Below are 12,572 nucleotides of genomic sequence, written 5' to 3'. Positions count from 1 at the left end.
TTCAGTGGAATTTATTCTTTATTGCTTAAATGTATAAAAGAAGTGAATTCAAAAATATCTAAAACGAGAAATTACTAGTTATTTAGTGTTGGCTTGCCTAACAATAGTGTCCGGCGCCATCACGACCCTTAGTGAATTTTTGGGTCATGACAATGTAATAATATTACACGTTGGATAATAATAAAGAAAAATATAGAACAAAAAAGTTATTCAATGACTATATAAGTCCCTTTAATTTAATAGAAATTTTATTATTGGGTATATGACGAGTGTCTGGCGTGTATATAATTTAAACTCGTACTCTGTCAAATAATAGTATAGAAAGATGTCGAACCCACAGAGATTGGTTTATCTATTCTACAGTCGTTTTTTGTCTTAATTACTATTTGAGAAAATCGGAAAAAGTTGAGTTGTGAATTAATTAACTAAAAATGCATGAATAGAGCAGTAGGAAATGATTTTATTTTTCACAAATATAATAAAAAGATGTTGGGATCATAACTTCACTTTATATTTCTATAATATAATAGATAAAATATTCATCCAATTTGTATTTCTCACAAATGTATAAATGTCTCTCACAATTACATTTATATATTATTACTTAAGTTGAACAATTAATTGCACTCCTCTCGGTTATACAAATTAATAGTCAAAATACTAATATTAAAGAGCCAGAAATATATGCTTAAACTGAAACATGCTCTCTTTTAGTAAGTCCCTTTCGGTTATCTTACTTGTTATAACTGATTGCTACAATATTCGCCTTTTTCGATTACAAATTAGTATAAAATCAATTTTAACATATAACAGCTAGATGTCAATAAATAAAGGTTAACATCTATCAATACCAAAATTAACTATATTACTTCTTCCGCTTCTCTCGATTACAGAATTAATAAGAAGTTAATATGTAGTATGAAATAGATAGATGTTAACAAATTAAATAACACATAACTATAAAGCAGATACAATTTGAATGAAAAGTTTCAGCTCAAACACGCGAAATTGAGGAATAATATCTACTATTATATAGAAATATTAAGATCCGTCATTTTCCCAGCACAAGAAAAGTTACTCCATAATGGAATTAGTATTAATAACGGAAATATTCTTGCTCATTAAATAAGAAAATAAAAAAAAATCAAAAGAATAATTTTCCTATTTAATTCAAAATAGAAACTAAAGTAATTTCCTATACCGGATAACTTAAGAAGTAGAAAAAGGAAAAAGACTAATGAGAAGAAGATTTCAATTTTTTTGTCTCGATCTCTTCCTCTCTCTATTTATAGATGTCTCCCCACACTGCTGTTGGGCAGCTCAATATATCTCTATTTATAGATGTTCCCAGGACTATATACATTGAATTCTCACAATTTTTATTCCAAATTGGCAACTTGTCGAATATGTGTTCACTGAACTTCTTCATCTAACTTGACAACTTGCAACTTCATTTGTTTTGAAATTGTGTGCTCATAAATTTATTTCTGACAACTTTCCATTTCAAGTTGATAAGCAGCAACTTCTTTTCCTTTTTTATTTGTCTTGAGCAAACTTTTGTTTTCTGTTTCCATTTCTTCTTCTTCTTTTTTTCCATTTTGTCTTGACGTTGGATCTTCTTTTGAGAATGTCTTCCTTAATTGATAAATTGTTGATTATATTATTAAATTATTATACTCCTGCAAAGAAAAATAAAAATATTAATATTAAAATTAAATTAATTACTAATTTTATGCAAAATATTTTTTTCTTATCAGTATATCGTATTAACAAATAAGATGACAATTGAAATTTATTAAAGTAATACGATCTAATATGTTCAAACTAATTTAATTAATATTTTTTAATATTGATGTAGTTTAAACATAATAATAGAGAAATAATTTAAAAAACAAATCTCATCCTTTCAAAATTAACAAGAAGACGTGTTAGTTACCCAAACCTATATTAACATCTACCGGAGCAAATTCTAATGGGAGGAGCCGCTTCCCATCTAAATACTCTTTATCAACTTCAACCCAATAATGTCCAGACCGACCAAATGGAGTAAACTTTGAATAACAACCAACCAGCTCACTTTTTTGCTTCTGGGGTCAAGCATTAACACCTTCAACTTACAGGATAGAGCAGTATTTAACCACTAGCTAATTGTTCTGTGAGGAAGACAGTAAACCATGGATTACTTAGCCATTGTTGGTGTATTACTACTTGCTTGGACTTTGATTCAATGCATTTCTTGCCTTTCAATAAGCAACAGAAGTAACAAAAAATTTCCACCAGGACCAATTCCACTACCATTGATTGGAAATCTTCACAACATTCTTGGTGATCAACCCCACCAGTCCCTCGCGAAGCTAGCTGAAAAATATGGCCCAATAATCAGCCTCAGGTTGGGCCAAATAACGACGGTGGTAATATCTTCATCAGCCGTAGCAAAAGAAGTTATTCAAAAGCAAGATTTGGCCTTCAGCAGTAGAACAATCCCAGATGCAATCCATGCACTTGATCACTATCAGTTCTCTGTGATATGGCTACCAGTCAATACTCGGTGGAGAAGCCTCCGGAAAATCATGAATACTTATATCTTCTCCGGCAACAGGCTTGATGCAAATCAGAATCTCAGGTATATATAGAGCTAATTGGAAAGCTGAGTCAAACTTGGGAAGATCAAATCAATAAACAAACTCATGGCCTAGCTGCCAAGCTTCTTTCTTATTTTGAAAAAGTGGGTTTTTAAAAGTACTTCCAAAAAATAATAATTTGTGTTCGATTAATTAATTTAAAGATATTTTTTTTATTATTAGAGCAACAATGAGTGCTTGACCAAGATTTTAAAATGTGCTTTTAGAGAGACGCCACCTTATTCAGCTTCTCAAAAACAGTTATTTCATATGTATACAATTTCCAACTTCCAAATTTATTTTGTGTATTCGGGTTTAGATTACATTTTTTTAAGTCGAGTTACAGTATTTTGATCTGTTTTGACCCAATATATGTTTAAACCTCAAAACATTTGGTCAAAAATGTTGATTTTGCAACTTGTAATCTCAGGTTTCGAAAGATCCAAGATTTAATAGATTATTGCCGTCGGTGTAGCCAAACAGGGGACGTAGTGAATATAGGACAATCTGCTTCTGAGACCTCTTTGAATATATTTTCGAATATCATTTTTTCAAAGGATGTAGTGGACCCTTATGCAAATTCAGGTAAAGAATTCAAGGATGCGGTGGGCAAAATGTCGGAAGAAGCTGGTAAACCCAACTTGGCCGATTATTACCCCGTCCTGAAAAGGATAGATCCTCAAGGTATAAGGCGACGCATTGGCAAGCATTTGGATAAATTGCTTCAGCAGATTGAGGGATTGATTGAAGAACGTTTGGAGCAAAGGAAGAAATCACCAAATAGTGGTAGCACCGATGTTCTTGATGTTTTGTTAAATACTAGCCAAGATGATCCACAGGCAATTGACAGAAATCACATTGAACGGTTATGTCTGGTATGTTTTCAACTTCTTCGTTAAGTTCCTTATTGCGGCCAAACGCACGCGCAAGTATACACGATCGTTAAGTAATAAAGTGACTAAAAATCGGATGTCGAACTCACGCGGACTTGTGATTAACTATTAACTAAATTAGACTATCCTAATTATCTAAACAAGGATTAAACCCAAAAAAAGTGATGCTAAAGTAATTAAACTAAAAAGAAAATAACTAATGAACTTTAAATAGAGAAAGAACAGATTTTTATATTATTTATGTGATGAAAACGATCTAGGGTTATGGGCTATCTAACATTCCTATTCTATTCTTCAACTGAATTGACTAATTAATTTATTGGTTAACAGGGTTAATATTGCTCATAAGAATCTGTCCAGTTCTTACCCGTCTATTCAAGCTAGCCTAACGCCTATATGTCTATAGAATTAGAACTAACAAGAACGCATTTATAATTCCTGTAAATCAACCAAGCAATGCAATTAGGTATATGGTTATCCTAACCGTGAATCCGTTCCCCGATGGTGCCGGTTCAAGAACTTGTTCTACTCAATCATATATGCAATCTAGAATTCTCACTTTCGAGTTCAACTCTAGATTCATAGATAGTATTCAATTGATGATCAAGCAATTAAATAATTTTGCGCAAGATTGAATAAATAAACTAATACGATAAACTAAGAAATCAAAATCAATATTCGAATAACAATAATCATGAAAGAACCATAACCCTAGAATGTGAAGCTGAGCTTTACATAGACATGGTAGCCGAACAACAAATCATACAAAGAAACATAAAAATTACAAAATTTGGTGAAAGAAAAGATGAAACTCGACCTCCACGACGGTTATGAACTCTCCCTTCGTCAAGAGTTACTCTAAAAAACACCTCTCCCCCCTCCAAAATAGGTTTAAGACCCCTTTTATATGAGTTGAGAGCGTATAAGGCCGAAATAATCTTGTCTTGTGCAAAATAGGAGACTTCCCCGGCTCAGCGTCCGACCAGTGCCTAGCGCTGGACCTGGCGCAGAAAGCACTGATGTTTTGAGTTGCATTTTATATATTACTCTTTTGTCTTCCATTTGGGGGACAAAACCTAAAGGGTGTCCCCCCCTTGTCTTATTATTTTTTTCTTTCATATTTTATTTAATTTTGCTCCAAATTTCTTTATCTTCACACTGCTTTATTCCTACACAGTTAAAACATAATATTTAGCACAAAGTAATATAATTAGTACTCAAAGGATGATTCAAAGTACTAGAATATAAGGTAACAATATATATATATCACCACCCCACACTTAAACGTTGCTCGTCCTCGAGTCAACCAACAATTTACACTATTCTTGAACACTTTATATTTACACATTTGAAGCACACTACACCAATGACCATGGTTGATAGCAAAAATTAAACCTTAGCATATGCAATCACATATACTTCCCTTTTTCTTATGTCAAACTTCAAAAATATTCAAACAAAGACAACATGCTCATAACAATCCTAGCTCAAAAATCGACTCAATGTCACAATGCACTAATGGCTTAAACACTTAACATCGTAGAGAAGTCTAATAATATTACCTATCCCTCATGAAACCATGCGCCTTCATAACAAGAACAAAAGAGTAAGTTGAATGCACACACTTAAATCAAATGCTCAAATATATTTTAAGGACTCATATATATCAAAGAATATCACCCACCATCACAAAAGAAGTCACATGCATGCAATTGATACCATAGGCTTGCCCTTAATGTAAATCTCTACTAATGTAGGCTTGGTCAGTCTAAATTCAACTAGAACTTTTTCATGGTTGTAATGTGGGATAAGGGATGGGCAGTATATATTTTGGAATAATGACTTAACCTCTTAAGCACTTTAACACATCATATGATAAACTTTAAGCTCAAATTCTTCAATCCACTTCAATTCCACAACTAAAATCACTCCCATCAATTGTTCTCTCTTTCTTTAAGCACCACTTCAATTTATACCCCCACTAGCAAGAACAAGACAACAATTTATTCATCTACATTTTTTTCTTCCTTTTTCTAGATTTTTCTATTCATTTTTTTCAACTATTATTTTTTTTTTAATTTTCGCTAGTGGTGTATTATTTTAAAAAAATAAGTGCATCGTTCTCCCTTGTATTAGTTCCACTCGAAAGCCACCCCACACTTAGTTCATTCTTATTTCTTTTAGCGCTCATTTTACAATTAAAGTGTTTTGTAAAAGGATAAAAATAATGTCAATTAAGAACAAAAAGGGTATTTGCTTGTAATGTGGGTGTCAAATAAATGTCTATAGGCTCAAAAGGGTTAACTAGGGATAAATTTATTTGTGATAAGCATTTAAGCTCAAAAAGATCAAAGAAAGCCTAAAATCAATTTTAAAACCGAGCATCACCAAAATTTTCGCTTCCACTCACATATCGAGCAAGTCATAGACACAAGTACAATACACAGACTACACAAAAATCTCACCACACATAGCACATGACTCACTAAGGACGGTCACATCCTGACTCTCAACTAATGCAAGTATTCACAAAGCCATGAGATATTAAGCATTAAGCACAAAGTGAACATAAGTCAAGTAAACGAGACATAGACACCACAAACATACTATCCAATTTATAAAGGTATCATGATCAATTTTAAAACATAGGAAATGTACTACACATGCCAAAGCCTAAATATGTTACTATCAAACAAGTCAGGAGCGCCTAGGAATCTAATCTTTCTTCCATTTATTCCCTAAATTCGAATCTACTCTAAAAGGAAAAAAATTACCCGGTTCAAACTACATCCCATGAAAAAGAACCGAGGCATAAAGAAAAATCACGGGGGATTATTACTACTTAAAGAAATTAAATGACGTACTTTGACTTTTTCTATTTTCTAAATTTTTTTGTGTGTTTTTTGTTAGACTTTAATCCCTCTAGAAAACTGTCTAGGAGATCCATCGTCGGAAAAGTCTAATTTTTTTTTAATTTTTGATTTTTCTGATTTTTTAAATCTTTTTTTTAATTAAGCTACTAAAACTACTATTACTATACTACACCATTAATTCTACTAACTATGCTATTAAATATAAGAAGCTAGCTAATAATAAAAATATAAGAAACTAACAATATACTAATATAATACTATACAAAGATCAGAGAATCTTTCACTCCACACTTAAAAGAGTGCAATGTGCCCAAAGCACAAATAAAGCAAAAATAATAAGAGTGGACAAGAAATTCCCTGAAAGGCCAAAGGCCGAAGCAATAGTAGCTCACGGGGTACTCAGACTTCTCCAAAGGATAATCCTTTATGCGGGTACCTCACACTAATTCCAACCATCTGGCTCGCTTTTGCACACTTTCAGTGACTTTTCTTCCTATACTCATAATCCTACAAAATAAAACAACACTACAAAGATAATAGAAAAATAAATAAACAAAATTTTAAAAAAAAAACAGTAATGCCGGGTTGCCTCCCAACAAGCGCCTAATTTAACGTCGCGGCACGACGTGTATCACTTTTTTCTCCACCTTAAACTTATGAATTGTACCCCCTAACATGGCATCCGGTCTACGGCTATGCTCCAGTGGTGGGGCTACAAAAATAACCAGGCCAAGCAATAAAATTTTCACTCTATACTTCTCGGCCTTTGGACGAGGAATGCCAGTTATGCTTTTTGGCACAATAAATTCAAGAATATAGGCACTCTCATCCTCACCCTTTGACTCCTTCACAGGCTCAGATGGCTCGATTACTATCTTACTATCTAAACACAGTGTGGAAAATGATTAGAATGAGGTCTAATGCGCCCTGACTCATGAATTGTACTGCTATTTATATCCCCATATATACACACACTCAATTCTCCCAAAGTAATGTTATCTACTCCCTCACATGACTCTAGAACACTCTTCTCAATATTGGCATCCTCAAGAAAAACATGGTCTAATGATTGGTATTCTCGTTTTAGCTCTTCAATTTGGTCTAGAAGATTTTTTTTCAGCTTCACACAATTCATCAGTAAATTGTTAGACATTATGCGCATCAACCTTTGCGCTCAAATTTGCATCCAAGTTATACACAGCCAAGCCAAAATTATCAATTTTATGTGCAAGCTCATCTCTCTCCTTAGACCAATCATTCACCAACGTTATTGATAAATAACGTCGTTCGGCATATTCCCCTAATCTAGAATATCTGTCTCAATACACACCCCTACTCCCATATTTAAATTCAGATCTCCAAGAGGTCAAGCGATGGCAAGCTCAAAAATACAGACCATAAAAGTCTTCTGTTAACCAAGCGTCTTCTGTAATAACCTTACCTCCGAATATTTCATCCCTCTATGTCATGCTGAGAGAACTAGAAACACACTAAGACAAAAATCAAATAGTTATAAAATAAAATATTTACAAAAAGAGAAGGAAAAAAAACTTGTAAAGATAAAAGTAAAAGTCTAATCTAGAAAAATAGTTAATTTCTAAGTCCCCGGCAATGGCACCAAAAACTTATTGAGGGCAAACGCACATGCAAGTATACGCGGTCGTCGAGTAATAAAATGACTAAAAGTCGGATGTCAAACCCACAAGGACTTGTGATTAACTATTAACTAAGTTAGACTATCCTAATTATCTAAACAAGGGTTAAACCCAAAAGAAGTGATGCTAAAGTAATTAAACTAAAAAGAAAATAACTAATGAACTTTAAATAGAGGAAGAACAAATTTTTATATTATCAATGTGATGAAAACGTTCTAGGGTTATGGGCTATCTAACATTCCTATTCTATTCTTCAATTGAATTGACTAACTAATTTATCTAGTCTATTGGTTAATAGGGTTAATATTGCTCATAAGAATCTGTCGAGCTCTTACTTCCCTATTCAAGCGCACCTAACGCCTATATGTCTATGGAATTAGAACAAATAAGAACACATTGGTCGGAAATTACCGACCAACTTTGGTCGGTCAATTAAATTCGAAATCGATCCGGGGTCTGTACTGTGGCAAGATACTATTCTACCACTAGACCATTGGTGCATTTTGTTTTAAGACTGTCTTTTATTTTATTTATACTCTTTAATTGTATTTTTGCACGAAAATAACCAACCAATGTCAGTCGATTTTATTAAAAAATAAAATTACAGACCGAATTCGACCGGTTTTTAAAAATGACCGGCTGAATTAACCAACCGATTTCGGTCGGGTTTTTAAATATTAATTTTAATTTATTTTAAATGAAAAATCGACCAAAGTTGGTCGGTTTCTTGAAAAATAAATTTTGCGAGACTCAAAAATAGTTTCCCGCATTTTTGCGCCAAAGAAAACCGACCAAAGTTAGTCGATTTTGTTAAAAAAAATTAAAAAAAATATTTTGAAAAACCGACTGACTTTGGTCGGTTTTTTGGCCAATTTTTTGATTGGCCGAAATTGGTCGGTCGACCGCGGTCTGTTTTTGCCGAACTTCTAGTGGTGGAAGAATGCAAGAAATAAGGAGGTCGAGAATTTGAAAAGTTGGATTAGTAAACGTTGCAACTATTGAGCCTCATGTATTACTGTAATGAATAAGAAGAGTCAAACAATTGGAGGTTACGATGAGAAAAAAATAAATTGGAGGTTATGGATATTAAAAAGCGAAGGAATTACAAAAAAATACACATTTCACACCATAACAAAAAAATGGCCCATATTGTTAAGTTTTACCTTACCTAGCTCATATTGTACATATTTTGAAAGCATTAGCAAATTCAAAATGTGTGTTCTTACAACTATTGCTTCTAAAAGCTATGGAGTTAAATCTCACAACGATTGTTTTCACTCTCTCTTCTTCTTGCATCTTCTACATATGCTTCAAGGGGTTGTGTATTTTCTGCTTCTCCTCCTATTTGCAATGTTAGAAAATTGAAGAGTAGAAACCCACCATTGAAGGCCATTCAAAGCTTTGCTTTCGAAAATAGGATTTTTTTGAGTTTGTTAGGTATTTGGATTGGGTGTTGTTCCAATTGGTTGAAAATATCAAAAGAAGTTCAAAATTTAAATTTGAAGTGATTTGGAGTAGACTTGAGTTAAATTTCAGAAAAGACGCAAGGTAGAAGACGAAGTCAGTTTTTTGTATAATTTTGTATAATCTTGTATAATAGTGTATATGAGTGTATAAACACATTTATACACTATTATACACCTTTATACAAGCGTCTGTAGACGAATTTTTTTTCACGATTTTCAGTTACAATTCTTGTTCAAAACCAGTCCAAATCTCCATTAAATGGCTTCAAATTTTATATACAACCTCCTTATACTATTTCTAACAAGTCTAAATAACACCTACTCTAAATTTCTCACAAAATCAAATTTGAAATTTAAATCCACATATTTAAGCTTGTTAAAAATCTAATTTTCACCACCCAAATAGATTTGGTTTGTTGAACTAATATTTGAGTCACAATTACTGATTCAAAAATTAACTTAAAAGTTTGAGCAATCTTTTTTAGAAATTAAATAGTAATTTCGAGAATCTATTGGAGTTGAATGTATTAGCCTATTATTTTTGGGCTAGTTGATTGTAAATTGAAATATGAGCTATAAAATTGAAAAGTAAAGAGCCCAGTTATTCTTATATGAAATTTTCCCTTAAAAAAGTCATGACCCCAATGAAAAGGTGCAAGTGAGTTATGGCATTACATATGGGGGTTTTAAATAATTAAAATGGAAATTTTGAAAGTAAAGAGTCAAAAAAAGAAGAGAAAAGAATAAAAAGTCCTACATTATAGAGATTTAATTAGGGTACGCACGTTGCATGTGTAAATATATATCAATGAGTATAAACTTTTTGTAATCACATCAATAGTTTTTATAAAAATATATATGAGTTATAAAATAAAAAGATAATTCAAGTTTGTGAAAATGATAAATTTATTAATGCTATTATCAAAAAAATTATACTCATTGATATAAAGGAAGAGACATACCCAAAAAAATGTCCTCAAAACATAAGCAGCAAAGTTGATCCATCATATATTATATTATATTATTATTTATTATTGGTATAATTCCCCTAAATAAGTTTACACACAAATTTCTCTCATCTCTTTATTGCCGTAATCCTGCATATTAGATAATATAAAAAGATAAAAAGTTTAACTTAAGGCAAAATCAATAATATTTTATATTATCAGGTCACATAAAAAATATCTACAAATAACTTGATTTATAATTTTGAAAATAAAGTAGGTAAAATTAAACTGATAGTGGAAAATTCTTTGACCATCAATAAATATTAGTTAAACACCATAAAAAGATGCACACATACGTAAAAATATTTTGACATAAAGTTAAGCGAATACAAAAGCACAAAAGTACATAGTTCTGTTGACAGTAACAAATCTCAACAAATAATGACTTCAAATAGCTACTATTTATCCTAATAGATACTATATATTTGTAAAGGAATTTGTAGAGATACTTGCCTAATTAATCAAATTCCAACCATAGCTAAAAATTATAAATTATCAATCAAACCTTTAAAGAAACACACCGAATTAAACGTTATAATTATAGCCATAAAGATGAAAGATTTTTGTTCCTCAAGCCATACTCATTCCCTTTTTCTAACCATAGCCGGAATTGGAGAGTATCAATTCCTCTGCTCAAATCTCGTTTTCGAATTGAATGGAGGAATTAACTTGAGGAATGAATAATTGTTGATCTTTTATTGCAAAATAACCCTAATTAAGAAATTATTTTTAAAGAGAAATTGACGCAAGTAATATAATAGTTAAAAGATGGAAATAAACAATCAAAATTTTAAATTAATCCTTCATAGAGTATGCGGTAAAGGAAGTCGTCTGCCACATTGTTTCATTTATGTTGAAAAAAATAATACACATTATTCACTGCCTCAGAATTATGAGAGTATCCATTATATACTTGCTACCTTATAAAAGCTAATTTATAAAGAAAAGAATCAATAGCACAATCAATTTAGACAAGTATATCACCATGATCATTTATCACATTGTAAGTATAAATTTTCTATTTACTAATTATTTCTGCATCCCTTATAGTTATTTATATTGCAGGACCTTTTCATTGCTGGAACTGACACAACTTCAAATACATTAGAATGGGCAATGGTAGAGGCCATGAGAAAACCAGATATTATGTCAAAAGCTAAAGCCGAGCTTGCAGAAGTTATTGGCAAAGGCAAGGTAATAGAAGAAGCTGATGTTGCTCGTCTCCCTTATTTGCAGTGCGTAGTTAAAGAAACCTTGCGAATACACCCAGCAGTTCCCCTTTTGATACGCAAGGTAGATCAAGACGTTGAGGCGTGTGGATACTTTATTCCAAAAGGCTCCCAAGTGTTAGTGCACGTATGGTCAATGGGGCGCGACCCAGCTATTTGGGAGGATCCTTTGGCATTTAAGCCTGAAAGATTTTGGGATGTGAAAATGGATTTTTTTGGCCATGATTTTGAGCTCATTCCATTTGGTGTTGGCCGAAGAATATGCCCGGGGTTACCTTTGGCAACCAGGACATTGTCTGTAATGTTGGGTTCATTGTTGAATTCATTTGATTGGAAAGCTGAAGGGGATATTGCACCAGAGGATTTGGATGTCGAAGAAAGGTTTGGCATTACACTAGCGAGATCAATTCCTTTACGAGCTGTCCCTATTCCGCTATAAATATAATGTCAGCTTCAAGCCAACACCCAAAACCTAATAATTAATTTGGAGTCTTGACGTTATACCTTAGTCATGAATAATGAAGTTGCACATGTTACTAAATTAGTTTATGATTTGTGTGTGCAAACCTCCTAAGCACGGATCTTATTTTTTGTACTTGTTTACTCTTATGTAAGTATAGTGACAAGGGTTCATATTATCAAGGTATCATATGTCTAAAGATTCTGACTTATTTCAGAGGCGTTAGTGACTTCAGATTGAAGAAGGGTTTGATTTCTGCGCATCTCTTCGGGGACATGGGGCGTAAACCTCGTGCTAGAACTAGTGGTACATCTTGTGGACAACTTCGGAACGTTAAAAAGAAATACTAAATCAACAAAGCAAAAGTT

The 12,572-nt window shown here is 32.5% G+C and overlaps 1 protein-coding gene across 2 annotated transcripts; it reads left to right on the top strand.

Annotated features, from left to right (window-relative positions):
• Positions 1-1,948: 1,948 nt before the first annotated feature.
• On the top strand, positions 1,949-12,420 carry LOC104215089 (geraniol 8-hydroxylase-like). Of its 2 annotated transcripts, none has more exons than XM_009764837.2 (3): positions 1,949-2,623; positions 3,052-3,496; positions 11,566-12,420. In XM_009764837.2, the coding sequence occupies exons 1-3, from the start codon at positions 2,175-2,177 to the stop codon at positions 12,181-12,183; spliced, it is 1,512 nt and encodes a 503-aa protein (XP_009763139.1). In that variant the 5' UTR covers positions 1,949-2,174; the 3' UTR covers positions 12,184-12,420. The 2 variants fall into 2 exon arrangements, with proteins under 2 accessions (XP_009763139.1, XP_009763140.1); XM_009764838.2 differs by having other exon boundaries at positions 1,951-2,623; positions 11,581-12,420.
• Positions 12,421-12,572: the final 152 nt, after the last annotated feature.

The sequence above is a fragment of the Nicotiana sylvestris genome, chromosome 2, assembly GCF_000393655.2.
Source record: "Nicotiana sylvestris chromosome 2, ASM39365v2, whole genome shotgun sequence".
NCBI classification, from domain to species: domain Eukaryota; kingdom Viridiplantae; phylum Streptophyta; class Magnoliopsida; order Solanales; family Solanaceae; genus Nicotiana; species Nicotiana sylvestris.
The sequence above is the reverse complement of the archived record's forward strand: the minus strand, read 5'-3'. Positions and strand labels throughout refer to the sequence as shown.